This window comes from Drosophila navojoa, chromosome 2 (assembly GCF_054131105.1).
Source record: "Drosophila navojoa isolate 15081-1374.11 chromosome 2, UAZ_NAV_1.0, whole genome shotgun sequence".
Classification (NCBI taxonomy): domain Eukaryota; kingdom Metazoa; phylum Arthropoda; class Insecta; order Diptera; family Drosophilidae; genus Drosophila; species Drosophila navojoa.
Genome location: NC_142890.1, coordinates 22,102,757 through 22,129,012, shown reverse-complemented (window position 1 = coordinate 22,129,012; position 26,256 = coordinate 22,102,757). Strand labels below are relative to the sequence as shown.

The 26,256-nt window shown below is 42.0% G+C and overlaps 13 protein-coding genes across 15 annotated transcripts; 7 read left to right on the top strand and 6 right to left on the bottom strand.

The window, feature by feature from the left end:
- Nucleotides 1-1,562: 1,562 nt before the first annotated feature.
- Nucleotides 1,563-2,479, bottom strand: COX7A (Cytochrome c oxidase subunit 7A). 2 transcript variants are annotated; one of them, XM_018109464.3, is made up of 3 exons: nt 2,278-2,479; nt 1,759-2,128; nt 1,563-1,703 (listed from the first exon to the last, which is right to left on the bottom strand). In XM_018109464.3, exons 1-2 carry the CDS (start codon nt 2,290-2,292, stop codon nt 1,874-1,876), a joined length of 270 nt encoding a protein of 89 aa, XP_017964953.1. In that variant the 5' UTR covers nt 2,293-2,479; the 3' UTR covers nt 1,563-1,703; nt 1,759-1,873. The 2 variants fall into 2 exon arrangements, with proteins under 2 accessions (XP_017964953.1, XP_089121442.1); XM_089265316.1 differs by having other exon boundaries at nt 1,563-1,700; nt 1,760-2,128.
- Nucleotides 2,439-3,251, top strand: Arl2 (ADP ribosylation factor-like 2). Its single transcript, XM_018109428.3, has 3 exons — nt 2,439-2,616; nt 2,675-3,029; nt 3,091-3,251. Exons 1-3 carry the CDS (start codon nt 2,552-2,554, stop codon nt 3,223-3,225), a joined length of 555 nt encoding a protein of 184 aa, XP_017964917.1. The 5' UTR covers nt 2,439-2,551; the 3' UTR covers nt 3,226-3,251.
- Nucleotides 3,039-4,941, bottom strand: PNKP (Polynucleotide kinase 3'-phosphatase). The gene has a single exon (XM_018109321.3). The coding sequence runs from the start codon at nt 4,796-4,798 to the stop codon at nt 3,236-3,238; it is 1,563 nt and encodes a 520-aa protein (XP_017964810.1). The 5' UTR covers nt 4,799-4,941; the 3' UTR covers nt 3,039-3,235.
- A 159-nt stretch (nt 4,942-5,100) lies between these two features.
- Nucleotides 5,101-5,853, top strand: COX7AL (Cytochrome c oxidase subunit 7A-like). The gene is made up of 2 exons (XM_018101938.3): nt 5,101-5,333; nt 5,400-5,853. Exons 1-2 carry the CDS (start codon nt 5,304-5,306, stop codon nt 5,676-5,678), a joined length of 309 nt encoding a protein of 102 aa, XP_017957427.1. The 5' UTR covers nt 5,101-5,303; the 3' UTR covers nt 5,679-5,853.
- Alg12 (Alg12 alpha-1,6-mannosyltransferase) lies at nt 5,845-8,291 on the bottom strand. 2 transcript variants are annotated; one of them, XM_018097962.3, is made up of 5 exons: nt 8,017-8,291; nt 7,778-7,951; nt 7,567-7,720; nt 7,135-7,506; nt 5,845-7,073 (listed from the first exon to the last, which is right to left on the bottom strand). In XM_018097962.3, exons 1-5 carry the CDS (start codon nt 8,273-8,275, stop codon nt 5,945-5,947), a joined length of 2,088 nt encoding a protein of 695 aa, XP_017953451.1. In that variant the 5' UTR covers nt 8,276-8,291; the 3' UTR covers nt 5,845-5,944. The 2 variants fall into 2 exon arrangements, with proteins under 2 accessions (XP_017953451.1, XP_089121440.1); XM_089265314.1 differs by having other exon boundaries at nt 8,021-8,162.
- Nucleotides 8,292-8,842: 551 nt separating this feature from the next.
- On the top strand, nt 8,843-10,101 carry Rpt3R (Regulatory particle triple-A ATPase 3-related). The gene is made up of 2 exons (XM_018100602.3): nt 8,843-9,347; nt 9,403-10,101. Exons 1-2 carry the CDS (start codon nt 8,843-8,845, stop codon nt 10,074-10,076), a joined length of 1,179 nt encoding a protein of 392 aa, XP_017956091.1. The 3' UTR covers nt 10,077-10,101.
- A 113-nt stretch (nt 10,102-10,214) lies between these two features.
- On the top strand, nt 10,215-13,914 carry Tti1 (Telo2 interacting protein 1). Its single transcript, XM_018097995.3, has 6 exons — nt 10,215-10,512; nt 10,573-11,071; nt 11,145-12,257; nt 12,317-12,563; nt 12,622-12,764; nt 12,825-13,914. The coding sequence occupies exons 1-6, from the start codon at nt 10,319-10,321 to the stop codon at nt 13,893-13,895; spliced, it is 3,267 nt and encodes a 1,088-aa protein (XP_017953484.1). The 5' UTR covers nt 10,215-10,318; the 3' UTR covers nt 13,896-13,914.
- Nucleotides 13,915-14,171: 257 nt separating this feature from the next.
- PpD3 (protein phosphatase D3) lies at nt 14,172-16,907 on the bottom strand. The gene is made up of 8 exons (XM_018113719.3): nt 16,636-16,907; nt 16,105-16,346; nt 15,895-16,045; nt 15,685-15,806; nt 15,351-15,621; nt 14,841-15,291; nt 14,701-14,782; nt 14,172-14,640 (listed from the first exon to the last, which is right to left on the bottom strand). The coding sequence occupies exons 1-8, from the start codon at nt 16,802-16,804 to the stop codon at nt 14,581-14,583; spliced, it is 1,548 nt and encodes a 515-aa protein (XP_017969208.1). The 5' UTR covers nt 16,805-16,907; the 3' UTR covers nt 14,172-14,580.
- A 244-nt stretch (nt 16,908-17,151) lies between these two features.
- Nucleotides 17,152-18,412, top strand: LOC108649064 (uncharacterized). The gene is made up of 2 exons (XM_018098064.3): nt 17,152-17,669; nt 17,743-18,412. Exons 1-2 carry the CDS (start codon nt 17,430-17,432, stop codon nt 18,376-18,378), a joined length of 876 nt encoding a protein of 291 aa, XP_017953553.1. The 5' UTR covers nt 17,152-17,429; the 3' UTR covers nt 18,379-18,412.
- Nucleotides 18,413-19,216: 804 nt separating this feature from the next.
- LOC108659758 (phenoloxidase-activating factor 3) lies at nt 19,217-22,422 on the top strand. The gene is made up of 6 exons (XM_030383036.2): nt 19,217-19,392; nt 19,827-20,570; nt 21,150-21,252; nt 21,426-21,598; nt 21,658-21,762; nt 21,863-22,422. The coding sequence occupies exons 1-6, from the start codon at nt 19,332-19,334 to the stop codon at nt 22,231-22,233; spliced, it is 1,557 nt and encodes a 518-aa protein (XP_030238896.2). The 5' UTR covers nt 19,217-19,331; the 3' UTR covers nt 22,234-22,422.
- On the bottom strand, nt 20,576-21,827 carry LOC149092239 (uncharacterized). The gene is made up of 2 exons (XM_089265317.1): nt 21,682-21,827; nt 20,576-21,086 (listed from the first exon to the last, which is right to left on the bottom strand). Exon 2 carries the CDS (start codon nt 21,074-21,076, stop codon nt 20,720-20,722), a length of 357 nt encoding a protein of 118 aa, XP_089121443.1. The 5' UTR covers nt 21,077-21,086; nt 21,682-21,827; the 3' UTR covers nt 20,576-20,719.
- Nucleotides 22,423-22,800: 378 nt separating the features above from the next.
- ea (easter) lies at nt 22,801-25,074 on the top strand. Its single transcript, XM_089265315.1, has 4 exons — nt 22,801-23,088; nt 23,360-23,556; nt 23,616-23,805; nt 23,859-25,074. Exons 1-4 carry the CDS (start codon nt 23,028-23,030, stop codon nt 24,587-24,589), a joined length of 1,179 nt encoding a protein of 392 aa, XP_089121441.1. The 5' UTR covers nt 22,801-23,027; the 3' UTR covers nt 24,590-25,074.
- Vps24 (vacuolar protein sorting 24) lies at nt 24,922-26,207 on the bottom strand. The gene is made up of 3 exons (XM_018113595.3): nt 26,061-26,207; nt 25,687-25,927; nt 24,922-25,623 (listed from the first exon to the last, which is right to left on the bottom strand). Exons 1-3 carry the CDS (start codon nt 26,103-26,105, stop codon nt 25,238-25,240), a joined length of 672 nt encoding a protein of 223 aa, XP_017969084.1. The 5' UTR covers nt 26,106-26,207; the 3' UTR covers nt 24,922-25,237.
- Between the last annotated feature and the right edge of the window lie 49 nt (nt 26,208-26,256).

Here is a 26,256-nt window from a genome sequence, read left to right as displayed (position 1 = left end):
GTAGTGAAAACAAACAAATGCAAAACGATTCTGAAAAAGGTGAAAGTTTTTTAGTGCCATAAGCACACGCGTATGGTCCCCACATCCTCATCCCGATCCCGATCTCGATCGGGATTTCTATGGGGGTTACAATGGCGCTCTCTCTCGCCCTCGCTGAGTGTCTATCTCACTCTAGCGCCCTTCATCAAAGCGCAGCACAGTTAATTTCAATATGGCGTCCCCGTCGTTTCCGCATGGCGATGCTCAGATGCCGATGCTGATGCTGATGTTGCCGTTGATAGACGCGCTTTAAATGCATAAAATTGCTGACTATAAATAACATTTAATGAAACACATTTTTCGATTCTTGATTCTACACGCTACTTCCCGCCCTTTTTGGTTGTTGTTTTGTTGTTTTTGGCAAAGGATTGGAGCAAAACATTTAGCTTCGCATCTTCTATGCGTTTTGAGTTATTATTGTAATTTGGCTGTGGGCAGTCGTGTGGAACGTGTGAACGGAGCCGGAGCTGGGCCGTCGGTCGGCGTCATAGTGAGGCTGATGCTCATGATGTGATGGCTGCTGCTGATGATATTCTAGATCCTGCTGCTTCAAGCCAAGTGCTAGTTGGAATTTTGTCATATACACATTTTTCACAGTCTGTGTAATATAATAAGTTTGCGACAAATGTTCATTATTTTTGCAGGCCAAGACACAATTAATTAGGAAAGAAGAGGAGATGGATGTTGGGCAACTTAACAGAATCTGTACTCCAGATGAAGAAACAGACGATTCTATGTAAGTACTGAACCACCTACACACACACACACACAGCCACTAACACATCATCCATCCAAAATATGTTAACGGTAAACTCGCGTTCATTTTTATGCGCTTCGCGTGCACATCTCAAAATTTAAATGTGCCGTAACGGCAAATGAAATAGCAAAATAGTTGTTCTTCGACTTATTTCGCCCCGCCCACCCATCCGAACACGCACACACACACATGCAGATAGAAACTAACAGAAAATGTGCAAGTATGTGTGAATTGCACAGAAAAAACTCTTAAAATAGCTATATTTGTGTTTCCCTTTTTTATTTTAAATGCTTTAGTTTTATGTAAGTGTTTATGGAGAAATAACTAATGAAAACGCCTTAAATTGCACATTTCGCTGCACTTCTGTAGGCTTTTTCTTCCTTTTCTGCTTCTCAGTTATTAATAAATGCACACTATGCTGACTGACTGAGTGTGTGTGTGTGTGTGTGTGGTTGGCAATGTGTGTTAAAGCGCAGCATGATTCGCTCGATTTAAAATACATTTCCATGCCAAAGGCAACGCGCCGAGTTGCCGCCCTTTGATTTATAAATCGGACTCCTCGCCACATCCAAGGCAACACCATCGGCACAACGGCGGCAATTTTTATTTTGTCACACTGTTTTTGTTTACTTAATGTCAATGCAATTAAATTTTCTGTTTTCTTTTTGTAAACCGAAACCAAAAATAACAATATTCGGCAAGCTTGTAAGGAAAGAGAACCCAATCCGAGCATAAGATTCGGTTGTATAAATTGCCGAAATAAAACTTCTTGTAATCTTCTTAGTTTACAGCCAAGATCTTATATTTCCACGCTTGAAATGCTTTTGTGAATGTTGAGTTACACTTTGAACTTAATTATTCTAACACAAGCAACACAATCTAGGGGTTGTATACCAGGATTCTAGCACTGCAAAATGAATACAAATTATTAAATATCCCATAATGATGCACGGACTACTTACACTATCAGGACACAGAAATATAAGGTTACTACGCTGCAACAAATATGCCGGAGATGGGATTGCGGATTTGCTGGTAATGGCTTAGCTTAAGGGGTTAGACTATACTGCTTGCGCCTTATTCGTCCTTCTGAGGCACGCTGAGCTCCCAGAAGAGCTTGCCCATGCCACCAATACCGACCAGGGCAAGCGCCATGGTGACGCGGTAGAGCACGCTGTCGAATGTGGAGCCCTTTAGGAAAACGGGCTTGCCGTCCTTCTTCTGGAAATGCTCCTGCACCTTGCGGATTTCGAAGTAACCCTTCTCAATCTGATCCTTGCTGGTCGCGGTGGCACGACGAGAGGCGGTGGTAGCAAAGCTACGGACAACGGCCTGCGATAACAAAATGTGCGGTTAGTTTGGGGTCTTCCAGTAATCTTACGTAATTGAACCATAATATATCCAGTCTCCCAGATCAATGGATTTAATAATTCAGTGTTTTCATAGTCCACAAGTAATATTTATCTTCTATTCGTACTTACTCTGGACAAATTCATAATTTTGCTGAAGTTATTTTTATTTTAAGCAGTCTAAATACAAATCGTACGAAGAGCTGAGCGAAAAATTCACGGGCCTCAGATTATGACAGCTGTTTGACTTTTTGGAGAACGGCGTTGCCAGATTTTTTGTAAAATGGCATTCTCACGATTTGCCATTCACATTAAAAATATATTAAAATATTCCTCCTGGAAATACAACTGTTTATATTAAATCTATTTATTATTTTTAAAAGACAGTAAAATATAAAAACACGTGATGGGCTTTCTGACAGTATTAAAAAAGATGCGTCAAAAGGAAAAAGAGATGCGTATTCTATTGCTGTAAGTATTTTCTGCAAAGTTGTACAAAATTGTGAATCAGGTTTTCATTTTTCTGCAGAGGCTTAGACAATGCAGGAAAAACAACCATACTTAAGCGTTTTAATGGAGAGCCCATTGACTCCATCTCGCCGACGCTGGGCTTTAATATCAAGACACTAGAACACAACGGCTACACACTAAATATGTGGGATGTGGGCGGACAGAAGTCGTTGCGCTCGTATTGGCGCAACTATTTTGAATGCACAGATGGGCTGGTCTGGGTCGTCGACAGTGCCGATCGTATGCGAATGGAATCGTGTAAGGAGGAGATGCAAGTGCTGCTTCAAGAGGAGCGCTTGGCTGGGGCGACATTACTCGTCCTCTGCAATAAACAGGATTTGCCGGGCGCTTTAAGTTCAAATGAAATCAAAGAGGTATTAATGTAGACATTTATTTCGATTATCCATATAAATTTAAAATAATTTACGATTATAGATACTAAGTTTGGATGACATCACTACGCATCACTGGTTGGTAGCTGGAGTGAGTGCAGTAACTGGGGAAAAGCTGCTAAGTTCCATGGACTGGCTTATAGATGATATTGCTAAACGAATATTTACATTGGATTAAAGGCGAATGGTTATTTCTCAACCAAATACATTTTATATAGTTTCTCGTCCTCCTCATTAGAAAAGTTTGGCCTGAAGTTCACTTTGTGAATTGAAGTAAACCCTTCGCCCATAGTTGGTGCAATATACTTCTTCTTCATCATGTTGAACACCATATCATTGATGGGAGAGTGGTCAGTCTCCAAGAGCTCGCGATAAGCAATATTGTGTTTAGCGTGCGCTGCTGTCACATTCATCACAAAGCAACGGCACGGAACGCCCTTCTCCATAGCCAGAGACATGAATCTCTTACGTGATGCCACGTCCACATTGGTATTATCCACCACGCATGACTTATCAGCGTTTAGCGCACGTTGACACGCATTTAGGCATGCCTGTGTGCTACCCAGAGTGTCTGCACTGATGATTTTGTAGCCCTTGGGGCCAAGCACCTCCGCACAGAAGTGGCTCTTTCCTGAGCCGGGCAGACCAACCATAATAATCATCTCGCATTTCTTTGTGTCAAACTCAACATCGTCCGGTTCAAACTGTGGTGTCTGATTGCTTATACTACTTGGGTCAAAGTCTGGCTTGTTCCAGTGCTCCGCGCGTTTACCCAGGAAATGTGATTCGGGCGTGTAGAAGCAGACGCCGACGTTTGTAGCAAAAAGACGATCTGCTAGTGAATGATCCTTCCGTTGCTTTGTGGCACCCTTGCCTGTCTCTGGCCTTCCGGCTGCATCGCCCACGAAGAAGCAACGATCCAACTTTATGGCAACACTTTCATTCATCTCGCTGAGCAGATGCTTCCACATACCTGGCAGCGGCTTGCGATAGTAGCCATCGCCTATAGCTATAAACACCTGCACCGGTACACCCAATTTCTTCACAATGTTCTTGACTTTTATCTTAAAATCGTCTAGGTTGACTTTGCCCCGCGCTATGCCACCCTGATTGGTGAAGAAACAAATTTTGTATCCGTCCTTATGCAGGCTCTGTAGCTTCTGAGGCACCTCGGGATAGATGATCTGCCAATCGTCGGTATTCTTCGGAAATACATTTCCCGACTTTGTCTTGATGATGGTGCCATCCATGTCATAGGCTGCTATCTTGCTGGAGGGAGTCAAACCAGCACTGTTATAGATTAACATTTTACCATTCGCAACAGAATCCCATTTCTCTTCCTTATTGGCAATTTCCTTTGCAAGTGTCGCTTGCTCTTCTGCGGTGGTTTCTGCGTTGTCGTTTTGTGTTTCTGGTGCGGGAGTAAAAACCACCTCGTAGGGATGACGGCCATAAACAATTTCCAACAGATCACCATGCCGCAGCTCGCATTCCGTGTGATACATGGCCATGGCACCATTGATACCGCATGGGTTGACACCCAGCACCTTCAACTGAATGCGGCCCATCTCCAAATTCACTTGTAATCGAAGCTGTTTCTTGGAACACCGTGCATCACGGATCCCAGTCTCTTTGCAGCGTCCCAGCACATTATCACCGCTGTTCAAGTGTATGGCACAATGCTCGGCCTCCATGGGCTTTAGCGTGCAATTTCGAGCAACGGAACGGTTTAAGTAGGTGGCCAAAGCCATAGTTATAATTTTCTTATTAATTTTGTACTTATCCTTTTTATTAATTTTGCGAATGCGTCTTTTACACAGAATACTTTCTTGGAATTAAAAGATTTTTGCTTTATGGCTGTATAACATGTAAAATCGATTCATGCGCGATATTTTGTGCCAGCCCCGGCTTCAATATCAGTGTTATCGATGTATTGGCGGAAAAAGCTTAAATGCCTCGAGATAGCAAACCTTAATTTTAATTTAATGTAACTTTACAAAGATGTTTACTTCTTAAATTAATTTAAAATTATCTTTAACATCACATTCATTAAATCTATGTTTTGCAGAGAATTACATTCAATTTCATTGAAATAGTAGGCATTTTAAAATTAATGCATATGTATGTACATATGTACAATCTGGATCAATTTTAAAACATAGTATACTATGTGAGCTATCGGAGTCATTCGAAAAATTTTACTTTTATTTGTAATAAAAAAATAAATTTGTTTTTTCTTGCAAATTGTATTCCACAATGCAAAGGAATCTGGCATCAAAATTGCGTGTACGTATTTATAGGTCTAAATATACATTCATATAAATATGTGAAACTAATTAAATGTGTATATAGCCTCTTTTGCGCCAAATCAATGGACGTTACTCTATAGTAACACCGCTCGTGTCGTGTCGTCCCATAGAAATGTCTCCGGTGAAGATGAGCGAAAGAACTGGTGCTAAGATAACGCCCAAGATGGCCAAACTGCAAAAGCAGTATCAGGAAGACAATGGAAAGCCTGTTTTCCTCAAGGGCGGGGTCATGGACAATGTTCTATTTATGTCGACCCTTGTGCTTTGCGTCGTAGGCCTTGTTGGCGATTTTATTCTATGGTTTAGCTACATATTGGCCTGATCTAAGATCGAGTTTAATTCTAATCATATTAACTACACAAACAACGTTTACGAAGCTCAATATGTGGTAATGTTACTATTTAGAAAACTGTTCAAATTTACATATCGTTTTCATTACAATTATCACTAACACTGCAGCATTTCATTCAAAATAAATAAAACTTACATTAGCATTATATTCGCTGTTGGGAACAAGTTTATTACAAATAATCAAATAAATTATAACTTATAGGGCAGACTCTAAAGGAGGCTTAAACATAGATTTTGTCATTTTTGATTTACACTTTCTTCGTCCATTTTGTCTATGACCTGCTTTAAGCACTCCTTTGTTGAGGTCTTCTCCAGATCGCAGATGCGAGTTAAGTCCATCGTAGCGATCTGTTCAATCATTTCTTTAATCTTCTCTTGCTTTATTATCGACTTTACGGATTGGCGCAGTCCACTACGTGGGACGCCTGATTTCTGGGTTTCCGCAGAATCGTTTTCGATATGCCGCCCCTTGGCTCTAAAGTGCTGCTCAATTATTTTTCGAATCTTGAGTTTGGTAGCAGCGCGGGATTTTTGTGGTGTTTGCTTCAGCGCAAGGTTTCGCAGTTCCTGAAAGTTGATCTCTTTTGCTGCTTCAGGACCATCATTGAGTTCCAAAGATACTTCCTCCACAGTAGCTACTATGCCATCGTCATCATCAACCTGCACTGCAACATTTTCTAAGACGGGTTGCTCGGATTTATCAATTGGTTCGGGGGCTTTGCTATCCAAATTGCTTTCTTCTTTTATGACATTATCCAAAGGCAAATTTAGAGTTTCTGCCACTTTATCTGTCTCAATTTTGTCTTTCTTTCGTTTATTTTTCGTAATTTCTTTCGGACTCTTTTCCTTTAGTGGCTTCTCTTCATGTTGGAGTACTGTCTCAGCAGGAGTTCGTTTCTTTAAAATACCTATGCAAGGTTTTGTCTTTATCCGCACTGGCAGAATGGAGTTGTATTGAATGCCGATGCTATTGAAACAATCTATAAACTCCAAAGTTTCAAAATTCTCCTGCAATGTTGCCCACAGCTCCGTGTTGTGCTTATTTTTCGCTTCCACCAACAAGTGACTATAAATGGCGATTTCAGATTGAGTATAGTTCATTGATTCATCCTTGCTATAGGTCCAATTGCTGTTTATTTCCATGAAACGCGATACACCGCTCTGTGCAGCCAAGTTTGCAATATGAACCGTAACATTTGGATTGGACCCCTCCAGACGATGCAATCGAGAGAGCGCTGCGCCGCCTGGATAATTGGTTCCCGAGACAACAAGCAGGAATATGGTTATCAGCACATTGACAAGCAAATGCGACGCTGCAATCAATGCCAGAAAGCTATGCCATGCTGATTTAGCACTGTTCATCCACCTTTAAAAGAAAATAAGTTTTACTAGAGACGCGCATACATAAGCTATGCGTGTAAACTTACAAACGATGGCAACCGCAGGCTGCTGCAATATTGAGAACAGGAAATACGTATATGATAAATCGAAGTTCCTTATGTGGCAGTATTGAGTACAACAGCACAAATCCCAATGCTGAAAGAGCCAGGGGTCGTAGGCGCCTTTCAAAGTAAATGCCAATCGGCACAAAGAACAATGACGCACCCATAGCCCGTGGAAGTGCTGAGTAAAAGTACCATAGAAATGGGGACGTGCCCCAGTTGGAACTTTTGTTGAGTATCGTATTGTACCACAGCACTTCGCCCTCAGGCCACAGTAGCCGGCGCCAAAAGAACGAGTCCACCAATACAGTAGCTGCCAAAATGCTTACTCCAGCCGGCAAAGCAATCTTCAGCAGACTGAAAGATACAAATTGTTCAATTGTGACAAGAGCCATATAAGAATTATTGTAGCCGCACCCATCGATAGATAACTTTTGCTTCAGCAGGTCTTGCGCAAGCAGCAACCCCAAAAACAGTGCCAACTCGGAGCGAAACACAATGATTGCTATGCCAGAGCATATGATAAAGGGCTTGGTTTGGCCGCGCATCCAATACGTAATTGCATAGAGCACTGAAATAGATAGACGTAATTTAATATTTAAAGCAGCAATATAATAAAGCAACTTACCAAATGGCAATGCAAAAATATTTGGCAGGGGGCGCGTCATGTAGAAAATATAGTGAAATTGCGTTATGGTTATTGCCGTAAACCATAGACGCACTTCGATGCCGTAGATGTTAGTAACGGCCTTTCGTAAGTTGTTCCACGCAACTGTTATAGCTCCAGCTAGGACAAGGCGGACTGTGAAAGATGTTTTTTAGCTTAAAAGTTCCAGGTTTAGAGTTTCATTTATCAGTGTCTTTTACCTACATATTGGGCCCAGAATTTATTGATGCTCAGCATCTCGAAGAGCACCACAAATGGAGCAGAGAACATCGATACAATGAGGGGCCCAACAAAAGTGCGAGGCACAACTCCTGGATACTCATGATGATCGTACTGCGAGAAATTGTTGCGCAGATATAAAATATCGTGCATTGCCTGCAAATTGAAGCTCTCCTCGACCTTCGTGAAGGGTGTATAGACGAGGTGGGCCGCAGCCGTCATAAACACCAGCCCGTCCATTTCAGATCACAATTCGTGTGAGCGAACGAATAAAGATCAATATTGAAGCTTCGCTGGATATGAAATTGGCATATTACATAATTGCCATGTTGTTGACACCAAATTGTATGTATTTTGGTAAATTCACGTATATCTACATATATCACAAACACTGACGTGTTATTTTGCTCAAATAACCGGCCGGCGTAAACAAAATTGTAATTGTTATCAAAATTGCTTTAAATTTTCAGCATTGCCAAGTACGTCCAATTAACCTGATATACAACGTATATTTGTTTTTCTTTGGAGCAAAATTTACATTTCCAAACTAAAATCGAAATTTGTTTTAAAAATAGAACCGTTCCAAGTTTGCAGCAACAAAAACATAAATACAAAAGCAACAACAGGTCTGCCAATCAGCTGCTCATGACTCACGAGCTCTCACGACTCATGCAATCATCGTAAATGTGAAATCTGGCAGCCCTACACAGCACTGATTTCCTAAAACGATTTGAAATTTCAAGTCATCCTCATCAGTGTTGACTGACGGGCAATAAAAAGTAGTGGTTAGCTTTCGAAGACGACAAAATGGATAACAATGAACCGAAAATCTTAGATGAGAGCGATTTTTATGTTATATATAAGAGATTGCAGCTGCAGCTGGAATTGCTTCACGTACAGGAAGACTACATTAAGGAGGAGCAGCGTTATCTGAAAAAAGAGTATGTGCACGCTCAAGAAGAGGTAAAGCGGGCCAAGGCTGTGCCTCTGGTCATTGGGCAATTTCTTGAGGCAGTTGATGAGAACACTGGTATTGTGGCATCCACCACGGGCTCCAATTATTATGTACGCGTGCTGTCCACGATCGACAGGGAACAACTAAAGCCGTCCGCCTCGGTTGCATTGCACAAGCAAAGTAACTGTTTAGTAGACCTGGTGCCTCCAGAGGCAGACAGTACCATCTCAATGTTGTCGCCAGAAGAGAGACCCAATATAACCTATGCGGATATTGGTGGACTTGATATGCAAAAGCAAGAAATACGCGAAGCTGTCGAATTGCCATTGACTCACGCCCATTTGTATAAGCAGATTGGTAAATGAGTTTGTTGAAATTAAATAGGAAAACTAGTAAATTTCCGTTTCTCTAGGCATTGACCCACCACGCGGAGTACTTCTCTACGGTCCCCCTGGCTGCGGCAAGACAATGCTAGCCAAAGCAGTGGCTAATCACACCACCGCATCTTTCATTCGTGTTGTTGGCTCGGAGTTTGTGCAAAAATACCTGGGCGAAGGACCACGTATGGTTCGAGATCTGTTTCGCCTGGCCAAACAGAATGCACCATCCGTTATTTTCATTGATGAAATCGATGCGATTGCAACCAAACGTTTTGATGCTCAAACCGGCGCTGATCGCGAAGTACAGCGCATTTTACTAGAGCTATTAAATCAGATGGATGGTTTCGATGAAACCACCAACATCAAGGTAATTATGGCCACTAATCGCGCTGATACATTAGATCCAGCACTCCTTCGCCCCGGACGCTTGGATCGGAAGATTGAATTCCCGTTGCCGGATCGTCGTCAAAAGCGTTTGATTTTTACAACCATAACAGCCAAAATGAATCTAGCTGAAGACGTTGATTTGGAGGAGCTCATTGCTCGCCCGGACAAAATTTCGAATGCCGACATCAATGCAATTTGCCAGGAAGCTGGAATGCATGCAGTTCGTGAAAATCGTTATATCGCACACGCTAAGGACTTTGAAAAGGGCTACAAGACAAGCGTACGGAAGAATGAATCTCAGCACGAATTTTATAATTAAATCCCATGTATGAAAATAAAAATATAAAATTCGTTTAAAAATATGCTAATAAAAAAGATGGATTTTATTTTTGTTTCTTTGGCGCGGTCCGGTGTAACGTTTTTGTGTTGCTCACGTAAACCTGTGAATGACACTCAGCAGCAAAATTACCATCAGCTGTTTTTCCAACTTGCCGCTCATCTTGCTAAAATATTTTCAATTTGTTCCTGGCTGAGATAAACAAAATTCGAAAATTATTCATCATGTCTAAAATATCATCGGTGGAAACCTATGTCACGCGGATTAAGCCAGCCATTGAGAATTTTATAAAGGAGCCAAATATAACAAACATGTCAAAAGTTGAGAAAGAAATAAGTGAATTTGACTTTGGGCAAATCCGCATATTTCAAATACAAATTGTTGTACCACTCATGGTTAAGCTGGATGCTTTAACAGGGTAAGTCCAAAGAGCTAGAGAATAGCCTGACAGCTATAAATAAATGTTTCCATTGTGCAGAGAAAGTCAAGAACTGCGCGTAAGTTTGGTGAATTGCCTCCGACACATTATATCCTATCTGTATTTGACGGATGAGAAGGCTGTATGCTCTCTATTGGTGGTAGTACTGAAACAAATACGAAATTCTAGTGGTGCTGCCTTGATGCCCAATCTCACAGAGGAAATCAAATTGGCGGTCGTCCTTTTCATCAAGGTCATCTTACAACGAACTGCAAGCGATGTGCTCGAACATTTTTATAGCCAGAACTCAGTTGTGACTATTGGCCAAATACTGCTCACATTGATGGAGATCATCTCCAAGGAGAAGTATCGCAAATTGGTTAACTCATCGCTGGAGTGCTTGTTGGTGCTATTCTATGTGCATGATGATGCCGATGCTGGGGATGTGGTTTTGCGCAAACAAATAGCCGACACCATATTCATCTTCCTTCCCAAAATAGTTACAGTGCTGTACGAAACTGCAATGGCAGATGATAAAATTGGCGAAACGACTAAAATAGTAAGTCTTCAATGGAATTTGCCAGTTGAGCTTGACAATTGATGACACTGATGAAACAATGAATTTGTTCTAGCTGGGCCTTAAAGCACTAGGCCGTATCACCTGCATCATGTTTGAAGAAACCTCCAACGAATTTCTAAGGGCACGTTACGATGTGAATGCATTCAAATCGCTTTTTAGCTCGCCTCCCAAAGGTGACAACTTGGATCTTCTGAATGATACGAACATCTTTGGAAGCAAACGCCGTACGCTTGAGGAAAACGAGGAGCGCTTAAAGTTCCTTCAAACGAATTTACGATCTGCACAGTGGATGGAAGTCACATCGAGGCGAATGAGCAGTATTTTTGTGGACACGTGCATCTTGCGAGCCCATAGCTCTGTTAATGTGCGGCGGCAGTACGCGGAAATGTGTTGCTTACTCCTAAAGCGGTGCGCGTACAATTTGAGGTACAATTTTATTTACCTGCTGGAGAGCGTGGTGGCTCTATCGCAGGATGAGGACAACAACATAGCAAATATGTGTCAGGCGAATCTAGCTGAACTGCAAAATATGCCTAGCTGTGCCACCATCTTCGATGAGAATGCTGAGCAACTGCTGGACAGTCATCTCAACAAATGGCCGCGCATCTTACAGCGCTGCGATGACAGCGAACAATTCGCCGAGCTACTTTTCTTCAAGGGCTTTTTGCGTAACCTCAGCGCTAGTAAGTTACAAATGCTGTTCCTGCTGCCCAAGAATCTGGATCTGTTTGTCATGTGTTTGCTGACGGCCTTTGATCAGCGCACATCGCCGACTCTGCTGAATGAGGAATATGCATTACGACGCATTCAGGAGGACAGTACAAGGGAAGTGAAGGCACAGTGCGCCAAGCTGCATTGGCGCCAATTCAAATACCTGAATTCCACACGTTGCATAAATACGCTTTATGACATTGCCGTAATATTGGGCGCTGAGCCTACAATAAATCGTCTGGTGTTTGATGTTTGCCAAGAGCTGATCGAGCGACGCAACTCTGCGATGAATGAATCAATTTTACTAATGACTATGATGATTACATCCCAGCAGCGGATTGCTCGGGGGAGTCGTCTAATTCTGGCGGAACTTTTTGTCGATCAACTTCTGGCCGAAGAACACTGGCACCTGGCACTGCAGCCGGATGCTTCCTGGCGACTTAAGGCCGAAAAGGTTGGCATTTCACTTCGTTCTTTATGCATGATTACTTATTGATTTCTATATCTTTGCAGTCCTCCGCCTGGTTTAAAGATTACACACCAGGCCTATACTCATCGGCACTGGAAGTGCGCACTCAGGATTGCGACTCAGATGATGATAGCGACCCAGTCCATAATCGTGTCACCAGTCTGGATGCACAGTTCAACGTACAGCACATCTGTTTAGTCTTGGATGCCCTGGGACATTGTGCCCTGTTCATTGGTGATACTTTTGACCGTCACATATTTCGCAGTTTGCACAAGGTGTTGCTAAAGTTGGGTAGGCATTGCCTTTATCTGGTCATGTCGTGTCCCATCTCTAAGTCTTTCCATTACAGCCAGCAGTAACACGATGGTGCATCAGGCAGCTACATTTGCATTCGTCTCCATGCAAGTGGCCTTAAAGTATGCAGCCCCTTCACATTTCATTGAATGCTCCACTGATTACCTAACCTTTCATCTCAATTCTTTACTAAAGAAGGTAAGTTCGGGAGGCATAGCAAGCGAAACTATGACTACATCAACAACTTCTGCATTATAGTCACCGGAGAGCAGTGCAGCCGTAGACATACTCACTGTCGTATTGCAGTACAGCACGCGTGGAAATGTTCCACATCTGGAGAGCATTTTCCAAACGATATGTGAAGAGTGCACCAAGTCGCATCAAACGGGCAATGTGCACTCCTATTTGCGCGTCTTCAATGCATTCCTGAAACATGTGGGCAGCTGGCAAGGGACTATCGCCACTGAGATCTCTGACACTGCAATGCAAATGGATGAGGATGACAATATCTTAAATACTTGGTTGAATGTGCTCAATAAGCAGCCAACTGACATTCCCATTGATTTGAATAGTGCACCAAGTGCAGAAGCAGACATAAATATGCCTGAAGCCGACATCGATGATTCTCCAGCGGAAGAGCCTTTGAAGCCCAGTTTGCCGCGCCACATTGAACTTATCAAAGATATTATTAATCAGTCCATCAAGTTTCTTTCAAACTCAGAGCGAGCACAGCAAATTCTTGCATTGGAATGCCTGATAAGTGGCGTACCCTTGCTCAGGGACTACGAGGATGAGCTTCTTCCTCTTGTGCATCTGTTGTGGGCGCCGTTAGTTGAAAAGTTTCGGCAAAAGGATCCAGTGGTGCTAAACCGGTGCTTTAGCTTACTACACATTCTCGCCCTTCATACTAAGGAATTTATTGTAAAGCGTAGTCTTAGCGATGTGATACCCCAGCTTAAGCAGTTCTTGAAGACAGCCAGTAATCACAGCAGTACGGAAATCTTAAAGGCGTCCACACAGGAGTACAAATTGCAACTTAAGCTGCTGCAGGATCTGCCGGCAGTTATACGCAGCCTGCAGATTGAGGGCAAGCATCTGCACGATCTGCTGTGCACTGTTGCCTCGTATTTGTCCCAAGCTCAACCCAAGGAGATGCAAGAATTGGCCGTGCAGTTCTATAAAGATTTATCAATCTACAATGGACCATTTGTGTATGTAACGCTCCTGCACCGAGCGCATCTCCAGGACTATAAAGTCAACGTGAATAACATTTTTAACAGCTTAGGGATTAGCTTAGCAGCGCCAAGGGAAATCGGCGTGTTAAAATAAAGTTACAGTTTGATTCCAACTTATATAATGCCCTATTGTTTTCATTTCAACGACAGAATTACAAATCTTTGAATTAATAAGATTTCATTATTTGTTTCTAACTTGCATAGTTTTTTTTTATTAAAATGACTTGTAAAAATATTTAAACAAGGATCGAACAAAAATTTAATTTATACAGAATTGTAGCCTTTGGAAATAAAATTTAAAGGGCTTCGTAGTTGAGTGTGGGCGCGCACCTTATTGCCAATGTAGAAATGCTATGCATAAACACAATACTTTTACTCACTGATTACGTTGTTTTAAGTATTTTTTCAAATCGAACAAACACTGTGTACAGTGAATACTCAGATGCTTAGCACCAATAAAACTTAGCATCCGACTTCTAAAGCCATCTTTATATAATCATTCTTTTATGCAAAGTTTTTGTATCAAATATAGCTGTATTTGTTTTTAAGTGATTGCTATTCTGAAGCTCTCATCCTACATACCACAACTGTCTCTCTCGAACATAAATCGTAGAACAATTAGCAAGCTGTGTACATAGAGGTATTTTGAGCAATTTGGAATCCGTGTTGGTTTTGATCGTTATAATGCAGTTGTGGGTTTGTAAGCGTGGACAGGGGTGTGGGAGAATGTGGTGTTCTGTTCATAGCTATTGTTATGCATAGGATGCAGGCCGCTATGACTACGCCAGCCAATTCATTAGACTATTGGCATAAGCCATAGGTTTAACATCAGGATGTGGCTGTGAATATCAAACACAATATGACAAACATATTTATTAGAGTTTTACAGTAGTACTTACCACAGCCTGAAATGATGTGTAATTTGGTTTCAAATTGTTACCAGTAATTGTTATAAATGCGCCCATGTTGCCCATAGTATCACTGTAAAGGAACGTTTAGTACTTGAACAGTTTCAATGGGTTTAATTAGTGATAATTACCAATAATTTGGCGCCGAGAAGACAGTTATGCATTGCCCATTGTGGCCCACTTCATAGCCCATGTCTTTAACCTCGTGACTGCGAATGATGTAGTCCAAGTTGTTAGCTTTGCAGAATGCCTCAGTCACGTCCGGACCAAATTGTATGCCCACACCGCGCTTGGAGGGGCCGCGACCCATCCATTGTTGTGGGTCGGACCAGAGCAACTCGCACATGAGTCCCTCCTCAGGTGGCTGACAGTTGCGTTCAATTCGCCTTATGTTGTCTAATGTAACATTGTCTGACGAGAACAGACCACCATGCATTACCAGGATTTTCTGGTTGATGCAATGACACAATGGCAGCCAGTTAAATACTTGCGTAAATATATCCGCCATTGTACTGGTATACTTGGCGGTAACCTCGCCCGTGAAGCCATACATCTGATTCATATTGATGCTCTCGTGATTGCCTGTAAATGAGTTATGTAAGTCCCGAGTTCGACGATTGGCGTCACTAACGTTAACTTACCACGCGATAAGAAGAAATGATTTGGATACAGCAACTTAAATCCGAAGAGCGTAAATATGCATTCAACCGAGAATGAACCTCTATCGACAAAATCTCCATTAAATAAATACGGATTCTTCTCTGAAGGTAAGCCGTTTATTTCGAAGATATTCATTAGATCGTAGAACTGGCCGTGTATGTCGCCACAAATAGTAAATTTCTCTTCATCTGGAACTTTAATATCCACAAGGGACGGCTGTGCGCGCATGTACACATCAATGTCACAGAGTATCTGCAATCATACACAAGTTATACATTTCATTTTAAACTTTAGATTCCATTGCTATAACGCTACCTTATAAGCGAATTTTCGATGCAGTCTCTTTTGTGCCTTATAATGCTCCATAAGGTCTTTCATGAATTTTAAAGTAACCTTGCCATCCTCCAGTTGAGGTCCCTTATAGTCGTCCTCAATGGCTACATTAGAAATAGATTTTAATGTATAATGAATGCAAGCACTCGATTGTATAATTCATTATTTAAATAAAACAATTTGAGTACTTACTGATGTTCTCCATGTCTCTGTACATCTCCGAGAGAGACTTCTCAGGCTTATCGACAGCAATAGCACGCTCAAAGGCTCGCATCTTGACAATCTTACTGCACTCGGTAAACTTTAATTTAGCGTCCTTATCATTGGGTCTGCATTTGGCCACCTAAACAGATAACTTATCAATTCAAGCGTAAATGTTTTTAATATATCAATTGTACTTACATATTCAAAATCAGATAGCGCCTGTTTGAACTTGCCTAGGGACATATGGGCCGCCGCGCGCCTATAGTAGCCCTTCAAATAAGTGGGATCAGTTTTTACTGCCGAAACGCCATCCTGCAGGGCCAAGCCAAAGCTTTCCTGGCGCAAATGCGCGAGGGCCCGATTAGCATAGTATATTGCACTGCTGGGGTAAAGTTCTATGGCTTTGGAATACATGTCAATGGCTTTCGAGAACTCCTTAGCTGGGAAATGACAGAATTGGTTACGATTACATTTTTCACATTAACTATCTCTTTCAACTAAAATATGCAGATTTTAATATCAAACGCTACTGTAAAAATTATATTCACATAGCGCCACTGCTAGTCAATTGCTTTTAAGGTTAGGTCGAGAAAAAACGTACTAGCAACACGGGACGCGCTGTGGCTGCATAGAACTGCTTATTTGATTACATGTGATTTTGTGACAGTTATCATCATAACTATCTAATAGTAGTCTGTTTCGATTTCAATATCATAAATGATAACTTACTTTTGAGCAATTCATTTCCCTTATTTTTGTACTGCTCAGCCGCGGCAAAATCATGTTGCGTTGCATCCGTCGCTGAATCAGGTTTGGTGGCATTAATATCTGCATTGGACACTTGCTCTTGCTGATTATCCGTAGATTTCTGTTGGATTTCTTGTTCTGACGACGACATAATTTATTTTAATTGATCAATTTTTTCTGCCGAGCTGTTCTCTAATATTATTTACTGTCTGCAAATTTTCAAGAGTTGAGAAACGCCACAATGATTAGTGCTGTGCAACAAGCGGGAAGGCGCGACTTATCGATAAGCTGTTATTTTCAAACCTAGAGCTCAATCGTAATATAATTCTATTAATATTGTATATACATATGTCAATAGAGCTTGCTGTCCGAATTATGTTCAATACTAGAGAAATTGATATCATGTATAATTCAATCACAAATTCATTGCTTCATATTTGATTATACGCCCCAATGCACTGCAGCACAGGTGCAGGTGCTGCACAACGCCCCATATCTTATTATCGATATGCTTAAGAAGCCGTATCAGCTGTTGTGAGCTGGGCTTTGTAATCAAGCGGCGAAGAAAAATTAGAAACGGGTTGTTGTTAGTATAGAAACTTTGAGGCGAATAGCAGCACTGAGGCGCACAAGCAGAACCTCGTTTGAGCGGACTTCAAATATAATTGCAATTATAATCATTTGGGCTGTTATACTCAGTCGCCAACTATCCATTTCAAAGTGCATGTGCGGGGGCGTGTCAGCTTGAGACAGTGAGCAAATACATATATGCAAATATGAATATGAGCAATTTATCAGTTGACGGCGAGTTTCGTTATATTATTCAATGGTTTAACGAATGGAGTGAGCTGCAGCGCGATGATTTTGTATATGTGTTGGTAGAGTATCTCACCAGAGACACGTCCGTAAGTGCAGGCGGAGATGGAAATGCTGGCAGTACCTATGTAAATGGCGTCGTCAATGCCCTGGCCACGTCGGGTGTACAGGAAAAACCCATGAGTCTTTTTCAATGCCGTGTAAATATATGAAAAGAACAAAAATCTTGGTTTATCCGTTACATTTTCTTGCTAACGTTTATTTTTATAACAGATTAAACTGTTTCGTCAATGGAGTCCCAAATGGCCGATCGAGTTCAAAAGTAAACTGCAAGAGAAAATCACCGAATTGGACCCAAAAGTGGGAGAAAAAATCATCAATGAACTGAAGACTCCACACTCTATGCACAATGGAGACGTATCTGTGAATTTAAATGTAAATGGAACTAGCGGCAACGGGTACGCTGAATTGGAGCAAACGACTGCAGACCCAGAAACGTTGCCAAGTACAATAGAAATGCATGCGGCAGCAGCAGTTGTAGCAACAACATCAACAGCAACGGCAGCAGATGCAGCAAACGGTGTCAGCGATCAGACTTTAGAGACAGTTAATGATAACCACCTGGCAGCAGTGTTGCGTCAAGAAACGCCAGTTGATGATGATGATGACGACCAGCTCACTGGCAATAATACCAATGCTGATACTAATAGCATTCGTGGGCCGACGTCATCAGTGACAACAATTGCGGTGAATACGTCCCCAGCAGAGCAGTCGCCAACGCAGCCACAACAGCAGCAGCAGCAGCAATCGCAGCCGACTATCGAACCTGTAGAACAGGTCGAGAATAACGTTTCAGCCAGTGTCATTGTCTCTGTAGCTGCTGCGCCCGAGGTAGTCCCGGTGGCATAAATACACGGAGAGCAAGCGAGAAAGAAGAGAAAAAGCAAAGGCTTATTGAGAACATACGCATAGCATTGTACGCCATCAGAATCAATACATTCCATATATACACATTTCTAAACATACATACATATGTATATTAAGTAAAAGTTCATTTCATGTCATTTGTGCATTTATGTTTAGCGTAAGCCGATTTACTAAATATGTTAGTAATATTTTAAGTTCAATCTATGATCAAAATATACATATATATATATATATATATTCAAGCATATATAAGCGCGCACATTAAAAGGATATGAACGTCTTGCACTCTCTTTTAAATGTCGATAGCCCATTTACAAGCATTCAGAATGGATAGCTCGGAAATACTTAAAACATGTTTTATCTGATATGTATACATGCATATATATTGCGAGCGTGTGTGTGTGCTTTACTTTCGTGTTGCCGGCAAGTTGACTTACGCACCAGGTGTCAGTGCCACTCGGATTTCGGGCCAGTTATGATCGTTCGCTACGTTTGCCTCTCTCAGCTCTACTCAAATTAGTTGATATATGCATACGAGTGCGTGTGCGTGTGTGTGTTGTTTCTTTGTTTGCCTGTGTAGTGGTGGCTATTTCATAAGTTCAGCTTTTGGGGCATTCAATTTTTTGTGTTCCCTCTTTGTTTTGATTCGTTGTTGATAATAAAAATCAAAAAATTAAAAAAGCAAAAACAACAGCTACACTCCGCCGTCGAAATGGAAATGGAAATAAGATATACTCACATATTGAACCAATTTATTTCAATTTTACTTTGCACCTCGACGGCAAATGTTGTGCTCGCATCTGATCAGCTAAGAATAGTCCACAGACTGACGACGATTGTGCCCGCGATTGTGTGTGTTAACGCGTGCGTGTGAGTGTTGAAGTGTGTGTATCTAAACGGGAAAAATTGTAGCAGCCGCTGAACGAAAGCGCAAAATGCATTTGCTGTTTGTAAAGTTAATTTGCTTTGTAGTGATTAGCACATTGTGTTTTCAGTGTAAGTACAAAAAAAGAAGCAAACAAACGACTTAAGCAACAAACTGGAGAGACGCTCTTATTAGAGCTCCGCTCTCATTAGAATCCACTGCTGCTGCTAGTGTATGACAAATCAGATTCGAAGGAAAAGAACAGACGTCATCTCGTTGCCTTTGTGGGACTGGGCCAAGGTCAGTGTCTAGAAATTCCCAAAGTAAATATGCTGGCATCATGCTCTGGCCAACAAGCGAAGGGCAATAAACTACAACAATATAATTACGAAAACGACAGCAAAAGTGACTCAGTAATTGCCGAACCGGACTTCTGTTGGCGCTTTGGTCACTTCTGGCTTGCAGATATTGACCTTGACTATTAGCTTGAGCTTAGTCTTACTATGCGGTGTTTTCTTAATTATTTGCACGTGCGTTTACCTCAGATCAAAATCGAATTTTGCAGTTGTTTACCTGGCTAATGTCTGCCATTGCATAAAGATCAAGGATTGTGCACCCTTTGTCCGGCTTTTGCTCAACCACACGCCCGAAGAGCGCGCCTCTGTGTTTTCTATGGTCCATTCAGCTGGCTGTGGCTTTCAGGGCCTCGATCCTCTTGCCTGCTGTCCCCATCATCAGGTGGCATCTTCACACATCGGTCGCAGTTCACGCTATGCTCCAAATGAACGTTGGATTTGGGACTCTGCAAGTACCTCAAAGCGCAATCCAAGAGTCAACGTCAACCTCAATCGCAGTTTAGCACATGCGACTGAAATGCAGTTACTCAATTATCGAGATTTCACAGCTCAGCGCAATTGTCCTCAGCCGCTTGAAGAGGACTACGATGATCATGCTTATAAGTTCGGCAGCGGACATCACTTTCACTTTCATATTGACCACGATATGAAGACGGCGAAGAAAGAGTTGCGTCCAATACCTGCTGATAGACCGATTGTCTTTCCCGGTGACCTGCGTTTCCAACATTCAACGGGCTTCAAGGATCAGGTCGAACTCTTTGCCGATGCAAGTGAAGAGCACGCTTTAGATGACAATACGCCCACAATCACGCCTAGCACTGTGGCACCAGCGACCGCTGTGAGACTGAACTCTGCCGACTGTGGAATCAGTCTAAGCACCCGCCTATTGGGCGGCGACAAGGTGGTGCCAGGCCAATATCCGTGGTTCGTCCGAATCGCCTATCGTAATCGCAGTGAGTATGATAATTTAAACAAAAAATTTATTAATACAATCCAATTGAGAATGGTTTACAAGTGCCTGAGTTTACGTGTTTTCAAGTTAGATCTCGACATTCGGTTAATGAACAATAAAGCACAAATCTAACAAAACAGAATAGATTGATTATCCTAGCTCATTAGCCACGTTAGTCATCTGCATGGTTATAAGGCAACCAGTGGAGAAAACAAGAACTGCTTTTAGAAGTGACATCGAATTATCGCTACCGTCACCTCCTTGCGAATCGTTACCGCGAGCCCCTGACCTTCCCTTTTGGTTTGAAGGATTCCTGCCATTGTTGCTGCCATTGTTGCTGCCATTTTTGCTGCCATCATGGGGACTCCCATTTTTCGAATTGGGATAGCCATTCGGATCGTACGATCCGCCTTTATTTTGTTTCCCAGAATTTTGCTTGCCGTTGGCACAATATGAACAATTGGGATCTGTATTATTTGCACTTTTGCAGGGACATCTCTTAATCATGTTGTCAGATCTGCAAGCATATTGAAACATTAATTGATTAATCTATTGTTTACTGTCTTATCTCCATTCACAGCCAGCAATCGCATCAGCTATCGCTGTTCTGGCTCTCTCATTGCTAACAATTACGTTCTTACCGCCGCCCATTGTGTTGTTAACCTAGTGAGTGATCTGGAAGTGTAAGTATTTAAATGTAAAAAATTAAAATGAAACTTAAACTTAAAATTAACCATTAATTGTATGTGAATGGTATAGATCTAAATTTGGCTATAAAATCGGGTTGCACTCGAAGATAGGCAATAGCTACAGATACAGATACAGACAAAAACCACCTTCAAAATTATATTTATAGATTTCAGGTGCGTATAGGCGATGACATCTCCAGCCCGCAGGATTGTGCCCCGAATACTGCGAACTGTGCGAAGCCGAATATATTCAATATTATACGCGTGTTGGTGCATCCCAACTACGATCAACCGAAGTATGCGAACGATATAGCACTGCTCGGCCTCAACAACAGTATAAGTACGAAGATTACCTCTCTCACGCCTCCACGAGATTGTAATAATTTAATAAATTTGCAGGTAAATTCACACCAATATGTTTACCTTTGAATAGCACGGCAGCGCTTGCGGATAAAATAATTGGGCAAATGGGTGTTGTGGCCGGGTGGAGCACAAAAGCGGAGAGTATGTTATACTTAAGATAAATAAAACTGAAATGAATCACATTGATTATAACCAGTGTGAAATCATTTCGTACGCTTACTCTGTTTATTTTTTTGTACAGCTAACAGTTCAAACAGTTCCGGCAGCTCAGCCACGGTGCGATTCATCCGGTTGCCCATTGTGAACACGACCAGCTGTGCGATTACCTATGCAACGCTTAGCGAGAACTTCCAGCAGCCGATTGTCATCACGCCGAACCACCTGTGTGCCCAAGGCCAGCCCATGAAGGATGTGTGTCGCGGCGACAGTGGCGGTCCCTTTATGGACGACGGCACTTCCGGCATCCTCAATGCCAACGGACGTTACACGCTGCTCGGTATTGTGGCCTTTGGGCCAACCCTTTGCGGCGTGACAACAATTCCAGGCGTTTACACAGCTGTTAGCTCCTATATAAACTGGATCTTTGATAGCATCAATATGCTAAATATATGAACGGAGGAGTTGCGGGAGACTTGACTTTTTCCAAAGTTCTTTCAACGCCAAAGCCGAAACTCTGCGCACATACACGTAGAGTTCACAACGTTGTATATTATTCCTATTCAATATAAATACTATAAATAAATTTAAAGATTAATAAAAGGAAGAGTGCTTCAGCCGAGACTGCTCGACTAGGAGGTACTCGGCAACCTGCGCGAGCTGATATTCATACAACTCTATGCTTCTTTTATATATGTAGATACATACATACACTAACACTCACATAAGCACGCACTCTGCTTAGCGGCTGCGTTATGGGAATGTCTATTGCTATACTAATTATTCGGTATATCTGGAGATTATGGGTGTTACAGTGTGCAAGCCACGATTAAAATTCCAAGACAAATTATCATTTTTTATTTAGTAGATCGTGCCACGCCTACTTCTGCCTGTTACATACATTTCGCAAAACCAGCATACCCTACTTCCACAAATAACTTACAAACTGAAGAAAACGGAGAACAAAACAAAAAGCTTAAGCAAAAGCTCAGCCAAAGTTCTCCCTTAAGCTGCGCTCACCGCTTCGCAGCGTCTCAGTTGTACGCGAAGCCTTGCTCTGGCCTCTCCATTCGTAGTGAGCGGCTGCCGAGTGAAGTTCAACGGAGATTCCGTTTTGGTCATCATATTTACTTAATTGCTGCATTTACTTGAGTAGGACATTAAGAGATATACAATTAAAAGCAACAAAAATATTGCTTATAACTGACGACGTTTTAACCGAAAACTTGTGTTACATAATTAAACGAAACATGTTGAAAATATTTTCGATCCACCTCATTTTGGGACTTGCTGTGAGTTCAGCAAATGCGCGTAAGTAGCTAAATTGCCAAAGGCAGGGAAAAGTTTGTCGAATCATTAAAGAAGCCTAAAGAATAATGATTTATGTACACAAATATCTGCATGTTTGTTGGTATGTAAATAAGACTATATGTATTGGGGGCCATCACAGCTCTCTCGGTAGATTAGCTATTCTGAAACCAGTTTTATTTTAAACTAAACGTAAATAGAAATTATTAATTGAAATGCTCAATACATGCATATACAGATTGATTCACTGTATATTTTTGTTACTTGTTCGCAGAATTTTATTTTCCCAATGAGGCTAACCAAGTGCCGAACTATGGACGGTGCATCACGCCCAACAGAGAGCGTGCACTGTGCATACATCTGGAGGATTGCAAGTATTTGTACGGAATACTGACATCAACACCTCTACTAGACGCTGATAAACTGTATCTCAGTCGCAGCCAGTGTGGCTATTTTAATCATAAGGTTTTGGTAAGTCAGCTTCATATACACTTTTGAAATTACGCCGTAGGTAATATCTTGACTTGCAGATTTGTTGTCCGGATCGTTACCGGGACACCACACCGGTGACGACTGTGCGACCCGTCACAAACAAGACAAACACAAGCCTATTGCCTTTGCCGGGTCAGTGTGGAAATATATTATCGAATCGTATTTATGGCGGCGTTAAAACAAAAATCGATGAATTTCCTTGGATGGCGCTGATCGAATACACCAAAGGTAGCTAAGTGATAAATGTGAAACCATCCAGCTAAGTGCTTTCGTTTCCTCAGGCAGTGGCAACAAGGGTCACCATTGCGGCGGATCACTCATCAGCACTCGCTACGTAGTGACTGCATCGCATTGCGTCAATGGCAAATCTCTGCCCACCGACTGGCGTCTGACGGGAGTGCGTCTTGGTGAATGGGACACCGAAACGAATCCGGATTGTGAAGTCGATGTGCGTGGTATGAAGGACTGTGCGCCACCGCACTTGGATGTGCCAGTGGAGCGCACCATACCGCATCCATCGTACGATCCCAGTTCAAGGAACCAACTCAATGACATTGCGCTCCTACGCTTGGCGCGCCAAATCGAATACACCGATTTTGTACGTCCCATTTGCTTGCCATTGGACACGAATCTGCGTTCCGCCACATTCGATGGTATTTCAATGGATGTGGCTGGCTGGGGCAAGACGGAGGAGAAGTCGTCCAGCAATCTAAAGCTGAAGGCCGCCGTAGATGGCTTCACTTTGTCGGAGTGCCAGTCTGTCTATAGTCGTCAGAACATTGTCCTAGAGAATACACAGATGTGCGCTGGCGGCATGGAGGGCGTCGACTCGTGTCGTGGTGACTCAGGTGGCCCACTCATAGGCCTCGACACAAACAAGGTGAACACCTACTATTTTCTGGCGGGCGTTGTTTCATTCGGGCCAACGCCGTGTGGCCTGAATGGCTGGCCAGGCGTCTATAGTCGAGTCGGAGCCTATGTAGACTGGATACAATCTACACTGGAACCATAAAATATTCCAATAGCTTTAACTTAGTTGGTATTAAAGATGAGCGGAACACGTGGCTAAGACCATAACAAACAATACCAAATTGTTTAAATTATCAAAGGGCTTTGAATACTACTATCCTCTGAGATATCATTTACAATTTATGGAATCTCTCGTATTTATTTCAGGAAATATTATTTGGGTCTCAGCCTAAGGTTATGCTGTAATAATATCTAAGTCCAATGTTGTCATCAACATGGCCAAAAGACCATAAAGTTGTGCCATCATATATCCCATATGAATTTTAACCTACTCACTGAGCAGAGAATTACATTGAACTGCCGAAAATCCGAATATACGCTTAAGTTACATTTAATACCGATTAATTATAATAAATTATATATGTACGTATAAAAGTTTACAATTTTAACACAAGCAGTTCAACATAATATGAACCAAAATATTGTACACTTAAACTTATAAAAACTGTTTATAGAGTTTCACTGTTATTTTGGTTTCTATAATTCACAATCGGGGTAAGCAGCAATATATTGGATTTTGGATTTGGGTGGCGTGCAAAGTGCTATGATAAAATTAATAATCATAAGCTACATTTTCGAAATTCGAATCTAAATTTTGCTACATGCATACTGCCCCTGCTCGGCAAGTTGCTTATGAGCGCAGCGATGCCAGGCGACTCTGCATTTCTTCCAGCTCTTCGCCATCATCGTCATCCTCTTCGACGGCAACGCGGGAGGCTGCTGCTGGTGTTTTGTCTGCTGGTGTTGCTTCTGGCGGTAGTGGAGCCTCGCCCAGTTTACCATCCGTAATTTCCCAGAGTACCTTGTCGACCTCCTTTGCTGCCTCCTCCTCCAACTCCTCAGACTCTTCCAGCGAATCCATGGTCTCGTCCAACATCTCCTCGATTATGCCGGCCTTCATCATTTCCTTTGACATATCTCGCATAATACCTGCCAGCTCCGGATATCGAACAAGACTCTGCATGGCCTGCATAACTTCTGTGGATTTCTGCAAAGAACCAGCCACCCGCAATGTAGCTATAGAACCAATTAAAGATCAGTTAGTGGCAGCAATACCTACAATACACAAAATTCACTTACACAATTGATTTTTCATCTGCATCTGTATGGAACTGAGATGCGCCTTTGATGTGTATATACGATTTATTGCCTTTCGCGCATTCACTATCTCTTTGGCGAGAATGATGCAGGTATCGCGGTCATTTTTTTGAGCTGCCTGTTTGAGCGACCGTTTTACCTTTTCCTCTTCCCGTTGTATACTTCGTATCTGCCTATCAAGCTGATTCCCCTCTTTTCGCAACTTGTGCGTCCATTCTTGCACCTATAGATATCGAACGAACAGATGGGGAAAATGAGAATCAAAACAATTGGAACATGACATCATTTCAAGGTAATACATGGCATTGTTAATGCGCAAAAGAGAAATTAACCACTGCTGTATTCTAATACCTAACCTGTTCTTTAGGGTCTTTGCTGGGAGTTTTGCCAAATAAACCCATCTCGCTTTGCTTATAGCGGTATGCTAATTATTACTATATTGTTTAAACTATTCGACTTAACACTGTCCGTGAGTCATTTTTTTGTGATAAGTCTGGCAGCGCTTTTCCAATGTTTATATTTCATTTCAAAACAGTCTGGCAAGGCCTACAT